The 23,053-nt window shown below is 47.2% G+C and overlaps 2 protein-coding genes across 5 annotated transcripts in view; one reads left to right on the top strand and one right to left on the bottom strand.

The window, feature by feature from the left end:
* AGTR2 (angiotensin II receptor type 2) overlaps positions 1-23,053 on the top strand; it is a 135,932-nt gene that overhangs the window by 58,169 nt on the left and 54,710 nt on the right. The window lies entirely within an intron of this gene.
* Positions 1-23,053, bottom strand: part of LOC115094058 (sodium- and chloride-dependent neutral and basic amino acid transporter B(0+)-like) — a 271,756-nt gene that overhangs the window by 213,652 nt on the left and 35,051 nt on the right. For all 4 annotated transcript variants that reach the window (XM_029606716.1, XM_029606718.1, XM_029606719.1 and 1 more), the window contains exon 4: positions 12,131-12,275. In XM_029606716.1, the coding sequence (XP_029462576.1) occupies positions 12,131-12,275 (145 nt within the window). The remainder of the gene's footprint in view (positions 1-12,130; positions 12,276-23,053) is intronic.

The following is a 23,053-nucleotide window of genomic DNA, read 5'->3' as shown; positions in this document are numbered from 1 at the left end:
CTCTCTGCTAATGTCACAATGATTAGTACAGTTAGTGTAGCTAGATTCAAAAAAGGTTTGCATAAGTTCTTGGAGAAGTCTATTAACAGCTATTAATCAAGTTTACTTAGGGAATAGCCACTGCTATTAATTGCATCAGTAGCAAGGGATCTTCTTAGTGTTTGGGTAATTGCCAGGTTCTTGTGCCCTGGTTTGGCCTCTGTTGGAAACAGGATGCTGGGCTTGATGGACCCTTGGACTGACCCAGCATGGCAATTTCTTATGTTCTTAAGTAGTTGGCTTATTTGACTAAAACATAGAGTTCTACGCATTAAACATTTTCTCCATAGATGCAAATTAGGGAAAACTATTACATTACCCATCTAGTCTGATGAGTTCTTCCTCTCCACATTACCGAGGATTTACCTTAGCTGTCAGTCATAGAGTGACCACCTATAGGATATTGTTGTGACCGAGGGCTTCAAGGCCTTCGGATCTTGTTGTGACCACGACCTATGGGTCTTGACACGGGCACGGCTGCTAGCTCATGGGACAGCGTGAGCCCCTGGACCATCGCACGACTCAGAGAGGAGCTCCAAGCCACACCGTGGGAGGTGAGTGCATGCAAGCATGGGCGGAGCAGGAACAAAGCAGGACTGGAATGGAATCAGACAGGATCAGCCCTCTGCTGGACCTACACAACCAGTGTGACCCAGCAATGCAATGCTGGTCACGAGAGTAGCCCTCCGGCCACTCGAAAGCCCTTTCGGACCCGCTGCTTGGGAATGATGAGTGCGTGAGGCCAGACGAAGGCCGAGGACTCAGAACTTGGAAGGCTCAGACGAGGACTCGGAACTTGGAAGGACTCAGACGAGGACCCGGAACTTGGAAGACTCAGACGAGGACTCGGAACTTGGAAGACTCGGAACTTCAGGACTAGACAAGAAGGGAATCCAACCAAATGAGGATACAATGACTGGAAACAGGAATCGGATCCATACGGATTTATCCTCAGGATGGCCATCTGGAGGATTCTAAGGCTGGCAGGCTTGGAACTAGGATTCAGGACTCAGGTGAAAGTACTGGGTGAGAACTGCATCACAGCATGCCCTACACAGCCGCCCGTGGCTGGTCGCAGACCACCCTGAACGTGAAGCAGACTCCAGGCGAAGTAGTGGAACTTGAGACTGGAACATGTTGAAGATTCAGTAGATGCCTGCACCAGGCTGCGCACTACACAGCCGCTAGTGGCTGGGAGCGGACCACGCTGGAGTGGAGCAGGTTCTGGCAGAGTCTTGGTCATGGACGGAAGCAGGCAAGGAACTCCGAAGACGGGGTCAGGATTCAAGACTCGGAACTTGGAACTAGGAACTCGGAACATTAAAAACAAGGATCTTTCAGAGACTTGTGCTGCAGCCGAGAAGAAGGCCTTGTACCACGAAGCACCCTACACAGCCCCCATGGGCTGGTCACGGATCACGACGGTGGCACGCCAGGAAAAGTGGACACAGGAAACTGGAAACTGGTTGCACAGGCGAAGGCAAAGGCATCAGGAACACGGAACATCAGGACTCAGGACATGGAACAGGCGACAAAGGAGCTCCGATGAGGGGCAAGACCAGGAACATCAGGATAAGGAGACCAGGAACACAGAACAAAGCCATCTAGACAATGAAGACCACGGAGGACCTGGACCGGCACAGAAGAACATGGGGCTGAGACAGGAAGTGGGCTGAAGAGGACTTCCGATGGGAACGCGGGCTTTCCCTGCCGCTGGCCCTTTAAATATCTTTGAAGAGGCGCACGCCGGTGCCTAGAGGAAGGCCCAGAGAGGAAGCAGCATCCTGGACAGCGGCGTCCCTACTGCGTGGTGAGCAGGAGCAGGCCCCGGCAGTGGCGTACAGGCCGCAAGAGAGCCGGATCCAGAGGCAGCCTCCCGCTGCGAAGAGGAGCCCCGACGGCGGCGCCCAGACGGAAGGAGCAGGCAGGCATCAGGAACGGCCTCCCTTGCCACTCGAAGATGATTTCAGCAGCGGCTCGGGCAGCACAGAAGGAGGGAGCGGCGGCAGCACTCCTGCCACATCGAGACAGGACCCAGCAGTGGCTAGGCCACGAAGATGGCATCAGGCAGGATGGCAGTGCTGGTGGCCGGGCGTGGGGAGCGGCCTAGTGGTAAGTGGAGACCTGCTCGTGGGATGGGGTCCGCGAGAAGGATTGTAACAGATACCACTCCTAATCCAAGACAATTTTTTTTTTGTCTTCCTACTCTGTGCTCTGCTATTCTGGATAAATGAGCATACAAGATCCCCTATTTCAGTGGCATTCACTTATTTATTTATTTATCAGGTTTTATATACCATCATTAAGAAAATATTCCATCACAACTGTTTACAAAATACTTAAAATTAAAAAAGAATAATAATAAAAGAATAAATAAATACAAATTATCAATAAACAGTACTACATAAAATTCAGACACATTAGAAATTTGAATTATAAATGAAAATAAAATCATAAAAATAATCAAAATACAATAATAAAACAATTAAAAACTAAAAGAAGTAAAAGAAAATAAAAGGAAAATTAGTTCTTATCTGTTAATTTCCGTTCCTGTAGTACCTCGGATCAGTCCAGACAGTGGGTTGAGCCTCCTTTCCAGCAGGTGGAGACAGACTAAAACTTGAAGGATGCCCTATATCAGGACAGAGCCTATCCTCTACCCCTTCAGTATAACGTATGTCAAAGCATAAAACAACAAACCCAAGAATAGGATCAAGCAAGTAACTGTAAAGCTCAACGGAGCAAATATAGAATAATGTAGAAAAACATGGTATACCTATACGCTCTTGCATCAACTTGGTATAAGAAAACGACCAAGGCTTCCGGTGTAATTGCTCAGTAATCTTGCACAAAGAAATATATGAAAATCTGCAGACCTGCAAGAAAACAAGCTTCGGGAGGACAGAAGACAGACAGGGAAGGGTGTCTGGACTGATCCGTGGTACTACAGGAACGAAAATTAACAGGTAAGAACTAATTTTCCTTTCCTGTACGTACCCGGATCAGTCCAGACAGTGGGATGTACGAAAGCTTCCCTAAACTGGGTGGGACCGAGACAGTCCCGCTCGAAGCACTTGCTGCCCAAAGAACCGAACACCGGAGCGTGTACATCCAGACGGTAGTGCCGAGCAAAAGTGTGCAGAGACGTCCAAGTGGCAGCCCTGCAAATCTCCTGCGGGAAGACAAACTGACTCTCCGCCCACGAAATAGCCTGAGAACGCAAGGAATGGGCTTTCAGACCCTCAGGAAGTGGATAACTTTGAGAAAGGTATGCCAAGGAAATGGCTTCTTTCAACCATCGCGCAATCGTGGTCTTAGAAGCCTGCTTACCCGGTTGGGACCACTCCAAAGGCGAAGAGATGGTCCGATACACGGAAGTCATTAGTGACCTGGAGATAACGAAGCAAGATTTGTTTGACATCCAGCCGACGGAGGTCGTCACCAGCCGTACCCGCGACCTCCTCCGGCGAGAACGCAGGGAGTTCTACCGACTGGTTGACGTGAAAAGCGGAGACAACCTTAGGTAAGAAGGAAGGAAACGTCCTGAGAGATACCCCGGAATCCGAAAAACGCAAGAAGGGCTCCCGACAGGACAACGCCTGAAGCTCGGAAATACGGCGAGCAGAGGAAATAGAGACCAGAAAGACAGTCTTTAGAGTAAGATCCTTGAGTGTAGCATGGCGAAGAGGCTCGAAGGGAGCCGCACAGAGAGCACGAAGGACTAGGTTGAGACTCCACGACGGACACATGGCCCGAGAGGGGGGGGGAGGGGCGGAGGTGCATTCATCCAGCCTCTCCAGCAAGCGTCCAGCATTCATCCAGCCTCTCCAACAAGCCACAAACATTCATACAACATAGACCCCACAAATGGCCCCATTTTTCACAATTCCAATTCTCCAACATAATACTCAACCTAAAAGAATTTCTTTCCGACATGCCCAACAACACAACCTTAAATCCCTCTCTTCAATTTTAATCACTCCTTCCACACAACTTCTAGGCCTCACCCTTTTCTCTTTAAGCCTCTTCAATGCTCAATCCCTCACGAAAAAGTCTGTAATATTGAATGACTACCTCATCGATGTGAAACCGGAGATATGTGCAATTACCGAAACATGGTTAAAACTATCAGACACAGCAATAATTAATCAACTACCTACAGAGGTGTACGACTTCTTCTCGCTACCTCGTCATAAAAAAAAGGGAGGAGGCATTCTCTTAGCAACTAAAAAGGACCTCAGATTCTCGCTACAGCAATCCAATTCCAACTCAAAACTTGAATTCGGCTTCTTCACCTCAGACAAGCTACAAATCCTTCTCGTATATGCCCCCCCAGGACTCTTGGAATCAGATGCCTCACCACTGGTTGAATTAACCTCTGCCCTCATCAACTTTGACTCACCAGCCATCATTCTAGGGGATTTCAACATGCACGTTGATAACCCTACCCCCTCACCCAACTGTGAAACTCTACTCACAGCTCTCACAGCGCTAGGCTTCACTCAATTAGTTAATAAACCTACCCACAAAGCCGGCCACACGTTAGACCTGATCTTCGTTAACACTGCAATCAAGCCCGTATCTATACCTAATTGCACAAAGGTCCCATGGTCAGATCACTACCTCATAACTACTTCATTCTCTATAAAAGATACCAACCCGGCTTGCATTCCTTTGCCCTCCTTCAAATATAGGAAAACTTGCTCCCCAGAAGACCTTAATAATCACCTATCTCCACTACTCCACCAACTGGACCTTACTGATCCGAACGCAGCACTTCAATCTTGGAACACAATCACCGAAACTATAGCCAACAAGCTATGCCCTCTTATCACAAAAAAACCACACCAGAATTCCTCCAAAAGACAGCTATGGTTCTCAGCAGAATTAAGAAAGCTCAAACTCCAACTAAGACAAAATGAGGCTAAATGGCGCAAAAACCCAGGAACCAACACCCTTTCAATCTACAAATCATCTCTGCATCAATACAAATCAAGCACCCTAAGATCCAAGAGGGACTACTACGCCTCGAAGATACACGACCTTGTTTTCGATGCCAAAGCCCTCTTCAGCTATGTAGCCAACCTCACACAAGTAAACCAACCAGAGATTACACATGACCAAGCTCAATCAAAAGCAGAAGAATTAGCTCTATTCTTCAACAACAAAATCAATACTCTCCTATCGCAGCTCCCCACGAACCCCACTGTTCCACTAACCACTCCTCAACCCTCAATCAACTACACGCGGTTAGAAGAACTTGACACAACTTCATCCGCCGAGATCCAAGGAATTCTAAGGAAAATGAAACCATCTTCTCATCCCTCGGATCACATCCCAGCCAAACTACTACTAGCGATTCCAGAATCCATCTCCAAAACCCTGGCAGACATCATAAATTGCTCCCTCACACAAGGATTCTACCCGGACAACCTCAAACTTGCCTCACTCAAACCCCTTCTCAAAAAACCAAATCTCGACCCAAACGATCCTAACAATTTTAGACCGATAGCTAACCTCCCATTCATAGCCAAGATAATGGAAAAATTGGTAAACTCACGACTCTCAAACCACATTGAAGACAACAACCTTCTATTTCCATCAGAATACGGATTCCGTAAAACCTTAAGCACGGAAGCCCTCCTCATCTCTATGACTGACCACATCATCCTAGGATTAGACAAAGGACAAGCCTTCCTTCTGATACTACTCGACCTCTCGTCTGCATTTGATACGGTCAATCACTCCCTTCTCGTCAACCAATTATCAGCCATAGGTATCTCAGGCACTGCCCTATCATGGTTCAGAACCTTCCTCAGCAACAGAGGTTATAAGGTTAAGATTCATAATAAAGAATCCTCTATACACCACGCATCAGTAGGAGTCCCTCAGGGCTCATCCCTGTCTCCTACCTTGTTTAACATTTATCTGTTACCTTTATGTAAACTTCTCACTGACCTCAATCTCAAACATTTTCTCTACGCTGACGATATTCAGGTCCTGATCCCCATCGAAGAGTCGCTCGCAAAAACACTGTTGCACTGGGAATCCTGCCTCCAAAATATCAAACAACTTCTTACAAGTCTCAACCTGATACTAAATTCATCAAAAACAGAACTTCTACTCATCATACCAGAAAACAGCTCCATCTCATACACCCATCCTACCATACCAAACACCACACAAGTGAGAGATCTAGGAGTTCAAATTGACAATCACCTAAACCTGAAAGCTAACATCAACAAAACCACCAGAGACTGCTTTTATAAGCTCCAAGTGCTGAAAAGAATAAGACCCCTCTTCCACACACATGACTTCAGAACGATCCTACAATCAATCATTTTCGCAAAGCTGGACTATTGTAACACCATCATGCTTGGTCTCCCTTCATCACACACCAAACCATTACAAATGGTCCAAAACGCCTCCGCCCGTATACTCACCAACACCAGGAGAAGAGAACACATAACACCTATCTTGATGGACCTCCATTGGCTGCCCATCCACTTCAGAATAATCTACAAGGCCATTCTCACCATTTTCAAAAACATCCATCAATTAGCCCCAATCGATCTACATATCCCCCTCCGATTACACCATTCCACAAGACCGACAAGAGATGCTTACAAAGGATCACTTCAAGTACCTCCAGCCAAGACTACCAGACACATCACGCTCAGAGATCGGGCATTCTCCACAGCCGGTCCAACATTATGGAACTCCATTCCCCCGGATCTTAGAATGGAACCCAACATCTCAACATTCAAGAAAAGACTCAAGACGTGGCTGTTCACGCAGGCCTTTCCTAACTCCAATTCCATCTAACTCCCTTCATTCAACACGCTCTGCTAGCATTAGCGTTAATAGCCACCTCTTACAATGTTATCTATACTTATATATAACTATCTTATCTTCATTTCCCTTCTCATTCCAAGTTATTGTTTTCCTTGTTATATGTAACTGCTTTTCTGCACCATTGTTTAAATCGTAAAGTTTATTATAATTACACCCCTGTTTCTTGTGAACCAGCATGATGGGACCACCGTCTTGAATGTTGGTATATAAAAAAGTTAAATAAATAAATAAATAAATAAATAATGCCCCTCAGGAAACGAATCACGTCTGGGTGAGCCGCTAAGGCATGACCGTCCACCCGACCCAGGAGAGAGCCAAGCGCAGAGACTTGAACGTGTAGAGAACTGAAGGAGAGGCCCTTAGAGAGACCCTTCTGAAGAAAAGAAAGCATCAAAGAAATTGAAGTGAAGCGCACAGGGACAACCGCCTCCGTACACTCGGACTCAAAAACTTTCCAGATGCGCACATAGGCCAGAGAAGTCGACTGCTTCCGGGCTCGCAGCAGGGTGGAGATGACCTCCTCCCTATAACCTTTGCGCCTCAGGCGACGCCGTTCAAAAGCCAGGCCGCAAGACAGAAGTGATCGGCCTGGTCATCTTCCTCGTCTCCTCCGGCAGGGGCCCGTCCACCTCTAGATTGATGAGATCCGCGAACCACGGCCTTCGCGGCCACTCAGGACCGGTCCCCGGTGGAGCTCGATTCTCCTGAGGACTTTCCCCACCAGTGGCCACGGGGGAAACACGTACAGAAGGATGTCCGCTGGCCAAGGTAGAACCAGAGCATCCACGCTCTCTGCGCCGTGCTCCCTCCAGCGGCTGAAGAACCGATTGGCCTTGGCATTGCGCAGAGTCGCCATGAGGTCGAGGTGAGGAGGACCCCACCTGTCCGCTATCAGAGCCATGGCCACGTCCAAGAGCTCCCACTCTCCCGGATCGAGCGACTGCCGGCTGAGGAAGTCGGCTTGAACATTGTCTTTTCCGGCGATGTGAGAGGCCGCAAGGCACTGTAGGTGACGCTCCGCCCAAGCGAGGAGATGGCTGGCTTCTAAGGCTACCAGGGGACTGCGAGTGCCCCCTTGGCGATTGATGTAGGTGACTGTGGTGGAGTTGTCGGACAGGACTCGTACCGCCTTGCCACGGATCAGGGGAAGGAACTCCTGAAGAGCCAGGCGGACCGCCAAAGTTTCCAGTCGATTGATGTGCCAGCGCGACTGAGTCTGCGACCATGTTCCCTGGGTGGACTGAGAAAGGCAGACCGCACCCCAGCCCAACAGGCTGGCTTCCGTGGTCACTATCGTCCACTGTGGAGCTTGAAGAGGCATCCCTTGCAGAAGATGAGGAAGAGACAGCCACCACTGTAATTCATCGGCAGTAGAATCCAAGAACGGAAGGACTACGTGGAACTGCTCCGACACTGGCTGCCAACGGGACAGCAAAGCTTTCTGTAACGGACGCATATGAGCAAAAGTCCAGGGGACCAGGTCGATGGTAGGAGCCATGGATCCCAGGACTTGGAGATAATCCCAGGCTGTCGGGGAAGGTAGGACAATCAAAGTCTGGACCTGATCGATCAGCTTGAGGGCTCGCGCCCGAGGTAAGAAAACCTTGCTTACTCGGGTGTCGAAGTGGGCTCCCAGAAATTCCAACTCCTGGGAGGGCTGAAGCTTGCTCTTGGAAAAGTTCACTATCCACCCGAGAGAGGCAAGGAGCTCCAAGACGCAATCCACCACCCGCCGGCAAGAGGTCTCCGACTTGGCCCTGATGAGCCAATCGTCCAGATAGGGATGGACGAGAATCCCCTCCTGGCGCAAGGCCGCTGCCACTACTACCATGACCTTCGTGAAGGTGCGAGGAGCGGTCGCGAGGCTGAAGGGGAGAGCTCGAAACTGGAGGTCCTGGTTGAGAATGTGGAATCGGAGATACTTCTGATAGTCGCGGTGAATGGGAATATGAAAATAAGCTTCTGCGAGATCGAGGGAAGCAAGGAACTCTCTGGGGCGGACTGCCACAATGACCGCCCGCAGGGTTTCCATGGGGGATCTTGAGAGCCCGATTGACCCTCTTGAGGTCCAATATTGGGCGGAAGGACCCGTCCTTTTTGGGCACGGTGAAGTAAATGGAATACTGGCCGGCGCCAATTTCTCTTTCCGGGACTGGGACCACCGCTCCCAGATCCAGAAGCTTGGAGAGAGTCTGGACCACCGCGTCCCTCTTGGCCCGACCGCAAGGTGATAAAAGAAAAAGATCTGGAAGTTCCCTGACGAGGTCGAAAGCGTACCCGTCTCTGATAATGTCGAAGACCCACTGATCCGACGTGATCTTGACCCATTCCTCGAAGAATAGGGAGAGGCGTCCGCCGAGGTAAGGAACCGAGGAATGGGTCGGCTGAACTTCATTGCGTGGCAGGTTTAGCGGTGGCATGCACGGGCTGGCCCTCGCGAAAGGGCCGCCTGCCACGAAAGGACTGCGGCCAGGACTGCGCACAAGAAGACCCCCTCGCAGAACCGCCCCGCCCCCAAGAAGCAAAGCGACGCCAAAGAGCATCTTACCTTTGAAGGGCAGCGTGCCCAGCCGGGTCTTCGAGGACTGATCAGCTGACCAGTGGCGTAGCCAAAGGAGCCTCCGGGCCACCACTGCCGAAACCATCGCCTTCGCCTGGACAAGGACCAGATCGTAGAGGGCGTCCGATACGTAAGCAGTTACTGCCTCCAGACGTTCGGCTTGTTCTGCCTCACCTGGCAGAAGCTCCCGGGTGCAGAGTAACTGTTGGACCCACTGGAGGCCCGCTCGCATCATGAGACTGCTACAGCAAGACGCCCGGACCCCGAGGGCCAGAACGTCGAAGATGCGCTTCAGGTGAGCCTCCAGCTTACGATCTTGTGAATCCTTCAAGGCCGTGGAACCTTCCACCGGAATCGTGGTGTGCTTGGCCACTGCAGAAACATAAGAATCCACTGATGGATATCGCAACAGCTCCAAGCCCTCCTCCGGGAGGGGAAACAGCTTATCCATCGCATGCCCCACCCGAAGCGCACCCTCAGGAGCCTCCCATTCCCGCAGGATAAGGAGCTTAAGCATGGGGTGGAAGGGAAAGGCCGAGGCCGAAGCCTGGAGCCCTCCCAGAACCGGGTTCATATCCTTAGGGAACGAGGTTATGAGATTATCCATGGAGGGACTCTCCAGACCCAGCTCTTGCAAAACAAAAGGGAGGAGGGGCTCTAATTCCTCCTTACGAAAAAGACGGAGGGCTCTAGGGTCATCCCCCTCTAGGGGGGGAGCATCCGCCGAATCCGAGGAAGCAGCGGGGTCCGAGGACACGGGAGACACCGGGGGGGAGCACCCCCGGGACCACCCGCCCGCACCCGAACTGGTCCCTGGGGCTCCGCGGCCGGTCCAGTGGTCAACGGTGCTGAATGAAGGACTTTTGGCGGGAGGGGGCAAGGGGGGGGGGCTTTCGTCCAGCTCATGCAGGCTAGCTAGATAAGATTTGTGCATGAGGAGGACAAAATCCGCTGAAAAAGGGACACTGGATTTGGCGGGGGGGGGGGGCGAGGGAAGGTCAGGACCCCCCTCCTGGGCACCCGTGGGGGCCAAATCGGGGGTTAAATAAAAAAAATCTGGCCCCCCAGCCCAGGAAGCACTGAAATCGGCCCTGATGAAAAATCCAAGATGGCGGCCGTTCCCGGGCTCTGCCGACCCGGGAAAGGCCTAGCCATGCCGGGAGGAGTGGAGCCCCGGGCTAAATTTGTTTGTCCTGCCGAGGAGGGACCTTCCCCACCCAGGCAGGCAAGCAGTGCAGAGGCCCTGCCGTGAAAAACGCGAAGAGGGCAGCCCACAAGAAAGACAGGCTGCCAGCCGGGACATAGCTAAGCCGCGGCTGAAGAAAAAAAAGCTGAAAAAAAAAGCTTGATTGACAGCCTGCACAGCAGGAGAGAGCAGGCGGGAAACCTGCTGCCTTCTGCTTCTCTGACTGCCGGTTCTAGCCCTACTCTGACCAGAAAAAAATAAAAAAGCTGGTCAACTGCTGCAAATAAGTTAGAGGTAGGTGAGTACCTGCAACTTATTGAAAGTTTGAAACTTTTAAACTCCTTTTTTTTTTTTGTTACTGAGCGCAGCAGCGGGTTAAAAACCCTCTCGGCAGGCAGAGGGGGAACGAGGCCCGGAGAGCGTCGGTCTCCACACCTGGAAGCGTCCACGGACTCAGGACTATGCAGGGAACCCCCTCCTGCAAAAGGGGCAAAGCCCCCCTGAGCCGGGCAAGAGCTGGGAGACGGACGTCTCCCACACAAAAACAGTAAAAGCACTAAAAGAAGGCAAAATTTCCTTCATAGATTTTTTTCCTTTGTTTCTAAAACAAGCGGGAATCAAAAGAACTACTTGCTTGAGCCGAAAAAGAAAGAAGAAGAGGCTGACTAGCCTACAGCAGAGAACCGAAGGGGAGATGCTGCACCTGCTGGAGACAGACGAATACTGAAGGGGTAGAGGATAGGCTCTGTCCTGATATAGGGCATCCTTCAAGTTTTAGTCTGTCTCCACCTGCTGGAAAGGAGGCTCAACCCACTGTCTGGACTGATCCGGGTACGTACAGGAAATAAAATTTATATCAGCTCAACTGTTCTGGTCTTACTGGATTTGTTCATGTTCACTGTATGCCTTATGAAAGAGCCATGTTTTGAGATCTTTTTTAAATTCTGGAATGAGTTACCAGCTGTTCTGGTAATTCATTCCAGATTTTAGGTCCAGCTATTGAAATTGCTCTATTTCTCACTTGCGTTATGTGTGCTGTTTGCAGCGAGGGAATGGTAAGCAGGCCCTTGTTACTCGATCGCAGATTTCTTTGTGATGTATGTAGTCTAATTGTGGCATTAAGCCATTTAGCTGCTTCTCCATAAACAATTTTGTGAATGATGTGAGGGCTTTAAATGGGTCAGATGTATGCAGGAGATAGATTTGCATGCAAGACAGACAGTGTGCTTGCAAATCTATCTCCTGCATATTCATTAGGGAAAGACTAAAAACTCAACATATTTGTGGCTCTCGAGGACTAGAAATGAATACCCAGCATCCCTATTTAATTCACACCCAGCACTCCCTCCCTCCTATGTTTAATGACAAGACCCCGCAATAATCCAAACAGCTACTAACACCAGCGTGGCTGTTAAAGTAAAGCAGCCAGGAGGAGTTAAAGCCATGTATGAGGCCATGCTGGTCAGTAGCTGTATATCAGAGCATCTTACCTCCACCATGTTTGTAAGTTAGGTAAGGAAATCTCCAGACATTTCCCAGTCCCACTGCATATCCAACCAAAGCGAAGCAAGCTTCTCTTTTGTTTGGCCAAGTAGCACGCTTTAATTTTGTTTCAGATCTGCCAAGAAAGGGAGCCTAGAAACAAAAACAGCAAATCTTATTTTTGCAAATCTTATTTCTTACTTTATGTTTGTTTATTTATACTTAAAAAAAAAAAAGTAAATGAACCTGTACAGAAAAAGGATCTCATCGGTAGAAGAAAAAGAAAAACAGGAAAACAAAACAAAGTAGTTAACACCCACCTCCCCCTGAAAACCCCCCCAAGAGAAATCATCTTCAGCATCTTACCACTCTACAAAATTGAAGTGATTGAAAGACAATAGTCCAAGGATAAAAGGAAAAAAAGAAAAAGAAAAGAAAATATAATTACAGGTCTAATCATCTTTCACAGGATGGGGAGGGAGAAGCCCATCTCTAGCTAGAAAAACAGCTATGTTGTACGTCCAGAAGACTTATTACTAATAAGCACAATTAAATGGAAAGAAATCTTGACACTTAGCCACTAGGGTAATGAAGAAGACAAAATTTTGTTTTTCATTTCATATTTGGGGTGTGGTTTCCATGAATTTCATTTTGTCTAATGTTTATTTCATTATTTAGTTAAAAGAAAAGCGAGCATTAAAAAAAAAATGAAATGGGGACTCCTGAGGTCTCCCATGGCCCCCCACCGATCCGTCCCACCAAAGAAAATTCCAGGGTCAGATTCTCCCTGGCCCCTACTTACTCGGTCCAGGAGGGATCCGATGCTGAGGCCTAGACCCAGGCTGAAGCCAGGGCATTACAGAGGGCCTAGGATGAGTTCACGGTGCCCTACAGCAGCCTAGGGCTACGCAAGGCCAAGGCTTCAGCCTGGGCCTAGGCATCAGGACCAAGATTCAAGGCCTCATCCTGACGCCTAGGCTCAGACTGAAGCCTTGGCCTTGTGTAGGCCTAGGCCCTGGTAAGTTGTCAGGACTTTGGCCTAGGCTCTAAGAAAGTCCCAGGCTTCGAGGCTGGGTCATGACGCCTAGTCCTCAGCCTAGGCAGGGGACAGGCTGAGGCCCAACGCCATGGCCTGATCTTAGACCAGTTCCCAATGCCAGGGCCTCAGCCTGGATCCAGGCCAGATGCTAGGACCCAACCCGCAAGCTGGATCCTGATGCCTGGGCCTCGGCCCAACGCTGTGGCCCAGTCCGGAGACCGGGTCCCAATGCCAGGGCATCAGCCCGGATGCAGACCTGAGACTGGGGCTTAGCCCAGAGGCCATGCTCCGACCCCGGGGCCTCAGACTAGGATTAGATCCAGTTGCATCCCAAGCGGACAGTGTCATTTTGTCAAAGAAGAAAAAAGACCTCTGAGGCCTGGGCTGTGACCTCCAAATCAGGCCTGGATGCAGGCTGAGGCCCTGGAGTTAGGACCCAGCCTTCCAATTCTGTCCCAGCGTCAGGCCTAGGTCCAGGCCAAGTCTCCAGCATCAGGACCTGGTCTCCATACTGGGTTTCAGCATTTGGGCTGGCCCTGGATTACGATAATGAATCCCTGATTCAATTTTTAGGGTCTTGGCCGAGGCCCTGGCATTGGACCCAGGCCTCAGCTGAGACCCCAGCATTGTACTTGGGCCTAGGCTGCAGTTTCTGTGTTGAGCTGCGACCTATGCCTAGTCAAGGCCCCGGTGTCATGCTTGGGAGTAAACAGAGGCCCTTGCTTTGGGCCTTGTCATATTCCCCTAGCTTGGGCCCCAGCTTCGGCTCTGGGCCTAGGCCTGATGTTTTCAAAACAAACATGAAAACCATCTAAATTTCATTGGATTTTTAATTGTTTTGCTTTGATAACAAAATGAAATGAAATAGAAAATTTCATCTCATTTCCTATTTTGTTTTTCCCAAATGTCCATCCCTATTAACCATACTTTTACACGCCATATGTATGATCTGCCTACTGGGAAGATGTCACATGTTTGCCCCAGTGAAAAGACAGAGAACAAGTCCAATCTATGGAGGCTAGAGTGGCAGACCTGGAGTAGCTGAAGCAGACACAGAGGAATGTAAAGGAGACTTTCAGGGGCATAGTAGAGCATCCCTGAACACCTTACTCCTCCGAAGAAGGCATTGTGTTGCTTCGGAGAAGCAAGGTCTTCAGAAAGAACATTGCCTTGGAAAGGTTGGAAGTGATCCTGTAGCTAGGACCTGTCCTCCAGGTGATATGGCATCCTCTCTCATCAAGGATCTAACTCCAGGAGAATATGCCTAAGTGGGAAGGGATAAAAATATTATTGTTTGTGGTTCAATCATTAGAAATGTAGATAGTTGGTTGGCTTGTGGGTATGAGGATTACTTGGTAACTTGTCAGCATGGTGTAAAGGTAGAGGACCTTACATCACCTAGATAAAATTTTAGAGAGTTCTGGGGAGGAGCCCACTGTCATGGTAAATGTGGATACCGATGACATAGAAAAATACAAGAAGGAAATTTAGGATTTTAGATAGGAGACTGGAATCCAGAACCTCCAGTGTAGCATTCTCAGAAATGCACCCAATTTCACATACAGGACCCAAGAGGAAGTTTGAGCTCCAGACTCTCAGTGGGAGCACTGAGAGGAGAGGATCACCTTGCTGGTGGCTGAAAGGAATCAGTAAGTTTTTGCTTGGGAAATTTTCTTTTTTAAAAGTATTGGGACGAAGTTAACTATTTGGGAATATTATTTAGTGTGTTTGTGTGTGTTTGTGCTTTTAATAGTCAGTAAGGCAGGGAATAAACTGAAGTTAGACTGTATTTTTAAATAGTTAGTCAGTAAGGCAGCTAATAAGCAGTAGTTAGTGTGTTTATTTTAAATAGTCTGTAAGGCAGCTAATAAGCAGAAGTTAGAGTGTTTGTATATTAAAAAAAAAAAAGTAGCCAGAAGCTAGAAATAAGCTAGGAGCAGTGTATACTTAAGTAAAAAGGTTGAAAAGTTCAGCACTCACCTTGAAAAGGTGTTAAGGTAGTGTGATTTGGTTTGATTAGGTACCAACATTGTTAATCAAGAGAGCAGTGAGTCACTCTGGCTGGCTAACTGAAGTTAGACTGTTTGTATTTCCCAACCCTCCCACCCCTTGCCCACCCACCCCTAGCTCATCCTATAGGCAGGTGCCACTTTCACAAAAAAAAAAACAAAAAAAACTTACCGAGAGTTTGATCATTCCCCTGTAGGCCACTACCATACATATAGTGAATTCACTAATACATTTAAAGGACATTAATTAGATACATTCCTACTCCCATAGCAACCTAAAACTTAACTAGGAACTGAACAAATCTGAGATGAAGGCAGCAGACGGAAGGCAGCAGTCCAGCAGCAAGAGGGGGGCTTCCCAGTCTTTTGCATCGAGTGTCACATGTATGATTTTTTACCCACCGGTGAGAAATTGTACATGTGCATGCGATGTAAAGAGCTCCTGGCTCTCAGAGAACGAGTCCAATCTCTGGAGGCTAGAGTGGCAGACCTGGAGGAGCTGAGGCAGACAGAGAGGTATATAGATGAGACCTTCAGGGACGTAGTAGCCAAGTCCCAACTTCAGACTGGCAGCCCTGGTGCTGCCTTGGAAGAAGGTCTCATGATCGGAGAGCATCAACCTGGTGCAGCAGGAAAGGATCCTGTAGCAAGGATCTGCTCTCCAGGTGGTGCATTGTCCTTTCGCACCAAGGATGTGTTTCCAAGGCCTACTGCCCAGGAGGGAAAGGTTAGGTCAGTCGTAATAGTTGGTGATTCGATTATTAGGAATGTAGACAGCTGGATGGCTGGTGGGCGTGAGGATCACCTGGTAACATGCCTACCTGATGCGAAAGTGGCGGATCTCACGCGTCACCTAGATAGGATTTTAGACAGTGCTGGGGAGGAGCCAGCTGTACATGTGGGCACCAACGACATAGGAAAATGTGGGAGGGAGGTTCTGGAAGCCAAATTTAGGCTCTTAGGTAGAGAGCTTAAATCTAGAACCTCCAGTGTAGCATTCTCTGAAATGCTCCCTGTTCCACACACAGGTCCCCAGAGGCAGGCAGAGTTCCGGAGTCTCAATGCAGGGATGAGACGATGGTGCACGGAAGAGGGATTCAGTTTTGTAAGGAACTGGGGAACCTTTTGGGGAAGGGGAAAAGGGGAAAGCCGACAATCGCTCAGCAGCACATGGTTCAGAAGGAGGTATCTTCAAGGAATACTAATGATGCATCAGAATTAGGGCATCCCTACAGTGAGGTTCCAATAATAAGAAAAGTAGGCCAAGTGCCTGAAACTAAAAACTCACCTGAGCTAAAAAATTCTAACTTATCCCTATCAATTAAAAAGAAAAATGAAAATACAAACAAAAAACAAACTTTGAAATGTTTGTATGTTAATGCCAGAAGTCTAAGAAGTAAGATGGGAGAATTAGAATGTATAGCAGTGAATGATGACATAGACAATTGAAATCTCAGAGAAATAGTGGAAGGAGGATAACCAATGGGACAGTTCTATACCGGGGTACAAATTATAGCGCAATGACAGAGAGGAGCACTTGGGAGGAGGTGTGGCGCTTTATGTCCGGTATGGCATAGAGTCCAACAGGATAAACATCCTACATGAGACTAAATGCTCATTCGAATCTTTATGGGTAGAAATCCCTTGTGAGCTGGGGAAGACTATAGTGATAGGAGTATACTACCGTCCACCTGGTCAAGATGGTGAGATAGACAGTGAAATGCTAAGAGAAATTAGGGAAGCTAACCAAATTGGTAGTGCGGTAATAATGGGAGATTTTAATTACCTCAATATTGAGGTGGAACCAAATTAAATTTGGTAATAATAGCTATAGAAGGTGTCAGCAAGCCTGACGTTGTGTGACTTTAATCAAGACACCAACCGGTCTTCTCAATCATTCACCTTCTTTATTTTAATTTATTCAAAAATATTTTTGTTAGAATTTTTTCTTTCTTTTCCATAAAAACAGTCCTCCATCGGTAAAAGATAGACTCTTAGTAAATTTCGCTTTAACATATAATAGCCCAACACAGCCAGTGTTTCACCCTTAAGCTTCCTCAGGGGCATATGCCCCATGTTGGGCTATTATATGTTAAAGCGAAATTTACTAAGAGTCTATCTTTTACCGATGGAGGACTGTTTTTATGGAAAAGAAAGAAAAAATTCTAACAAAAATATTTTTGAATAAATTAAAATAAAGAAGGTGAATGATTGAGAAGACCGGTTGGTGTCTTGGTTAAAGTCACACAACGTCAGGCTTGCTGACACCTTCTATAGCTATTATTACCAAATTTAATTTGGTTCCACCTCAATATTGATAGAATTTGGTTATGGTGGATACTGTTGACTCTTTTTGTTACTAGATTTTAATTACCCCAATACTGACTGGATAATGTATCATCAGGACATGCTAGCGAGATAAAGTTCCTGGATGGAATAAATGACAGCTTTATGAAGCAATTGGTTAAGGAACCGACAAGAGAGGGAGCAATTTTAGATCTAATTCTCAGTGGAGCACAGGATTTGGTGAGAAAGGCAACAGTGGTGGGGCCACTTGGCAATAGTAATCATAATAAGATCAAATTTAAATTAATGACTGAAAGGGGGACAGAAAGCAAATCCATGGCTCTCGTGCTAAACTTTCAAAAGGGAAACTTTGATAAAATGAGAAAAATAGTTAGAAAAAAACTGAATGGAGCAGCTGCAAAGGTAAAAAGTGTGCAAGAGGTGTGGTAATTGTTAATACCATCCTAGAAGCACAGCCCAGATGTATTCCACACATTAAGAAAGGTGGAAAGAAGGCAAAACGATCACCGGCATGGTTAAAAGGGGAGGTGAAAGAAGCTATTTTAGCCAAAAGATCTTCATTCAAAAATTGGAAGAAGGATCCAACAGAAGAAAATAGAATAATCTCAAAAATGATATAGTTGCGATGGAGAAGGTACAGAGAAGGGCAACCAAAATGATCAAGGGGATGGAACAGCTCCCCTATGAGTAAAGCTGAAGATTTTAGGGCTGTTCAGCTTGGAGAAGAGACGGCTGAGGAGAGATATGATAGAGGTCTTTAAGATCATGAGAGGTCTTGAACGAGTAGATGTGAATCGGTTATTTAAATTTTTGAATAATAGAAGGACCAAGGGACATTCCATGAAGTTAGCAAGTAGCACATTTAAGACTAATCGGAGAAAATTCTTTTTACTCAACGCACAATAAAGCTCTGGAATTTGTTGCCAGAGGATGTGGTTAGTGCAGATAGTGTAGCTAGGTTCAAACAAGGTTTGGATAAGTTCTTGGAGGAGAAGTCTATTAACAGCTTTTAATCAAGTTTACTTAGGGAATAGCTACTGCTATTAATTGCATCAGTAGCATGGGATCTTCTTAGCATTTGGGTAATTGCCAGGTTCATGTGGCCTGGTTTGTCCTCTGTTGGAAACAGGATGCTGGGCTTGATGGACCCTTGGTCTGACCCAGCATGGCAATTTCTTATGTAATGCATAAACGTTGGCAAGTTAAATGTAAGACATTGATAACATAGAAACATAGAAACATAGAAATGACGGCAGAAGAAGACCGAATGGCCCATCCAGTCTGCCCAGCAAGCCTCACACATTTTTTCTCTCATTCTTATCTGTTACTCTTAGCTCCTTGTTCTATTCCCCTTCCACCCCCACCATTAATGTAGAGAGCAGTGATGGAGCTGCATGCAAGTGAAATATCTAGCTTGATTAGTTAGGGGTAGTAGGGCAGTAACCGCCGCGATAAGCAAGCTACACCCATGCTTATTTGTTTTACCTAGACTATGTTGTACAGCTCTTGTTGGTTTTTTTTTTTTTTTTTTTTTTTTTTTTCTTCTCCCCTGCTGTAGAAGCAGAGAGCCATGCTGGATATGCATTGAAAGTGAAGTATCAGGCACATTTGGTTGGGGTAGTAACCGCCGTAACAAGCCAGCTACTCCTCGCTTTGTGATTGCGAATCCTTTTTTTTCTTCACCCCAGTCGTTGAAGCTATGCAGGATATGCGTGAAGCATCAGGTTTTTTTTTTTGTTTTTTTTTCCCCCTGCCCTTGAAGCAGAGAGCTATGCTGGAAATGCGTGATGTATCAGTCTTTCTCCCATGCCGATGCAGGAGAGAACCATGCTGGATATGCATGGAAAGTGAAGTATCAGGCACATTTGGTTTGGGGTAGTAACTGCCGTAACAAGCCAGCTACTCCCCGCGTTTTGAGTGCGAACCCTTTTTCTTCTCCTTTGCCGTTGTAGCAGAGAGCTCTGCTGGATGTGTGAAGTATCAGTTATTCTTCTCCCCTGTCATTGAAGCAGAGAGCTATGCTGTATATGCATTGAAAGTGAAGTATCAGGCATATTTGGTTTGGGGTAGTAACCGCCGTAACAAGCCAGCTACTCCCCTCTTTATGAGTGCAAATCCTTTTTTCCATTACCTCTTGCTGTTGAAGCTTAGAGCGATGTAGGAGTCACAGTAAGCATGTGTATGTTTATTTAGTAAGGGTATTGTGTCAATAGCCATCATTCTGGCGAGTCACCCACTCTTCATTGGTGGCCTCTTGACTTTATGGATCCGCAGTGTTTATCCCACGCCCCTTTGAAGTCTTTCACAGTTCTGGTCTTCACCACTTCCTCCGGAAGGGCATTCCAGGCATCCACCACCCTCTCCGTGAAGAAATACTTCCTGACATTGGTTCTGAATCTTCCTCCCTGGAGCCTCAAATCGTGACCCCTGGTTCTGCTGATTATTTTCCTACGGAAGAGGTTTGTCGTTGTTTTTGGATCATTAAAACCTTTCAAGTATCTGAAAGTCTGTATCATATCACCTCTGCTCCTCCTCTCCTCCAGGGTGTACATATTTAGATTCTTCAATCTCTCCTCGTACGTCATCCTATGAAGATCCTCCACCTTCCTGGTCGCCCTTCTCTGTACCGCTTCCATCTTGTCTTTGTCTTTTTGTAGATACGGTCTCCAGAACTGAACACAGTACTCCAGGTGAGGCCTCACCAAGGACCTGTACAAGGGAATAATCACTTCCCTTTTCTTACTTGAGAATTTGAAAAGACGTTGGCCATAGAGGCAAAAACTCACAGTAAAAACCTTTTTAAATATATCCAAAACAGAAAGCCTGTGAGGGAGTCAGTTAGACCATTAGATGAACGAGGGGTTAAAGGGGCAATTAGAGAAGATAAGGCTATCACGGAAAGATGAAATGATTTGTTTGCTTCAGTGTTTACTGAAGAGGATGTTGGGGAGATACCCGTATCGGAGAAGGTTTTCATGGGTAATGATTCAGATGGACCAAACCAAATCACGGTGAACCTAGAAGATGTGGTAGGCCTGATTGACAAACTGAAGAGTAGTAAATCACCTGGACCAGATGGTATACACCCCAGGGTTCTGTAAGAACTAAAAAATGAAATTTCAGACCTATTAGTAAAAATCTGTAAACTATCATTAAAATCATCCATTGTACCGGAAGACTGGAGGGTGGCTAATATAAACCCAATATTTAAAAAGGGCTCCAGGGGCGATCCAGGAAACTACAGACCAGTTAGCCTGTCTTCAGGGCCAGAAAAATAGTGGAAAGTGTTCTAAATATCAAAATCACAGAACATATAGAAAGACATGGTTTAATGGAACAAAGTCAGCATGGCTTTACTCAAGGCAAGTCTTGCCTCACAAATCTGCTTCACTTTTTTTAAGGAGTTAATAAACATGTGGATAAATGTGAACTGGTAGATGTAGTATATTTGGATTTTCAGAAGGCGCTTGACAAAGTTCCTCATGAGAGGCTTCTAGGAAAAGTAAAAAGTCATGGGATAGGTGATGATGTCCTTTCAAGGATTACAAACTGGCTAAAAAACAGGAAACAGAGAGTAGGATTAAATGCACAATTTTCTCAGTGGAAGGGAGTGGTCTCTCTCGGGATCTTCCCCCATGGGCGTGGTCATCTGCCACCGGCCCAAGGATCCACCCACAACTATCACAAATAATAACAGGTGGTCAGTGCACTTCCAGTAAAGGCACAGAGACCATCAATAGCTTGTTTTTGTAAAAGATACACCAGGCAATTCCAGACAGGGACCTACACGGGCTCTATCTTAAATGGACTACATGGTCGGATTTTCACTTGTCCTTCTCAGATTTTCAGAGATGCTTTATAGAGATACCTAAGCTTGCTGAGAATATGAATTTGCAGGAGACGCAATTAAAGTTCCTGTGGCGTTACTGTTGGACACCGATTAGAGCACACCAAGCCTCACAGACACAAATGGATAGGTGCCCTAAGTGTAATACAGAGCTAGGGAGCTACACACACATGTTTTGGCATTGCTCTCATGCCCACACTTTCTGGAAAGCAGTCCACGCTAAAGCTACCAGAATTACAAAAGCCCCTATATCGTTTGACCCTAACTTCTGGCTTTTTGGGCGAGAGAGATCAACTGCAGAGAAGGCGTATGTCCCCCATAGGTTAATAATAGCCAAAATGGGCCTTTAGGAAAGAAAACCATATTGCTGACATAGACAACTCACACACCTCCCACCGCAGAAATTTGGTTTCAAAAGCTGATAAGAATGTTTACCTTTGAATTTCTCTCGGCCAAACAACACTCTTTAAAACATTTCACCAAAGTACAACAAATGTGGGACCCAGTGGCAGACCACTTATCTCCATAAATTATAATTAACTTACAGTGTCATAATCTCATAACTTTGTAACTCTGTAACTTTATAGTAGTTTTAAGTATGCCTATAAGTAGTGCTGTAGTGGTCGGTCCATGACATACGATACAGCTCAACGTATCTTTAATGATTGGCAGGCAAAATCCTTCTCCTGGAGAGTAGGGGGTTGGGAAGGGGGTGGGGAAAAATTGAAATCAGGGGGAGAGTGATGTATTTTGGAGTTAACAGTCTGCTTGGGATTAGCAATCTGATGTTATTTAGGAGAGTTGTGAGTGGATCCTTGGACCGGTGGCAGATGACCACGCCCCCGGGGAGGGAAGATCCCGAGAGGGACCACCGGTCAGGCTCAGAGTATGGAGACAGACACACACTAGTTCTTTTATTAGACAGTATACTGAACCACCAGAGGTGGAAGTAGTGAGCTGGAATGCCCGGCTGGGCTGCAGTCCCTCAGAAACTGGAACAGCGATCCCTGGAGGCTGAGCTGTAGAGAAACTGAAATATAGTGAGTAGGTAGGGTATGCAGAGTTCATGTACTGAACCAGATGGTAACACTCACACAATGTCTCAATGAAGCCCAGGAGCTGGAAAGTATAGACCCTTGAAGAGCGAGTACATGGTTCCAGGGAAAGCTCTGAGAGAGCGATGGTAACTCACTGAAGTAGTTGGCAATAATGACTTCAGGCAGAAGAGACTATCGAGTAAGTCTGGGAACGAGGGCCCTCGAGGAGTGAGTACCAGTTCCAGACTGTGACCTGAAAAACAAAGGAGAGAGCGAGGCCCCCAAGGAGTGGGTACCCCTAGAAAGTTCGAGGAGGCAGAGTAGCTTAGAAGTCGAAGCGAGTCCATAATCATTCCTTGCTAACTCAATCTATTAGCAAATTCTGAGACCTTAAATATCCGTCGCAGGTGACGTCATCTTCGGGGGACGCCCCCGAGGTTCGCACCATCGCCGGTACTTCAGTCGGGGCCGCGCTGCGCGTGTGCCCCTAGGCCTCCGGGAACCATGGCGGGTTGCAGCGTTGGGCCGCCCGGGGACGCTGGAGGACCTCGGCAAAAGGACACCACGGCAGCCAACCTTCCCGCAGCAAAGAGGGAGGCGCCAAAGAGGTAAGGAGGGCGGAGAGAGGGCGTCAGGAACCGACGGACACAACAGAGAGATGGTCAAGAATACATTGCCCAATTACTCTTTAC

The sequence above is a fragment of the Rhinatrema bivittatum genome, chromosome 6 (genome assembly GCF_901001135.1).
Source record: "Rhinatrema bivittatum chromosome 6, aRhiBiv1.1, whole genome shotgun sequence".
NCBI lineage: Eukaryota > Metazoa > Chordata > Amphibia > Gymnophiona > Rhinatrematidae > Rhinatrema > Rhinatrema bivittatum.
This window is presented reverse-complemented; position numbering and strand designations above follow the sequence as displayed.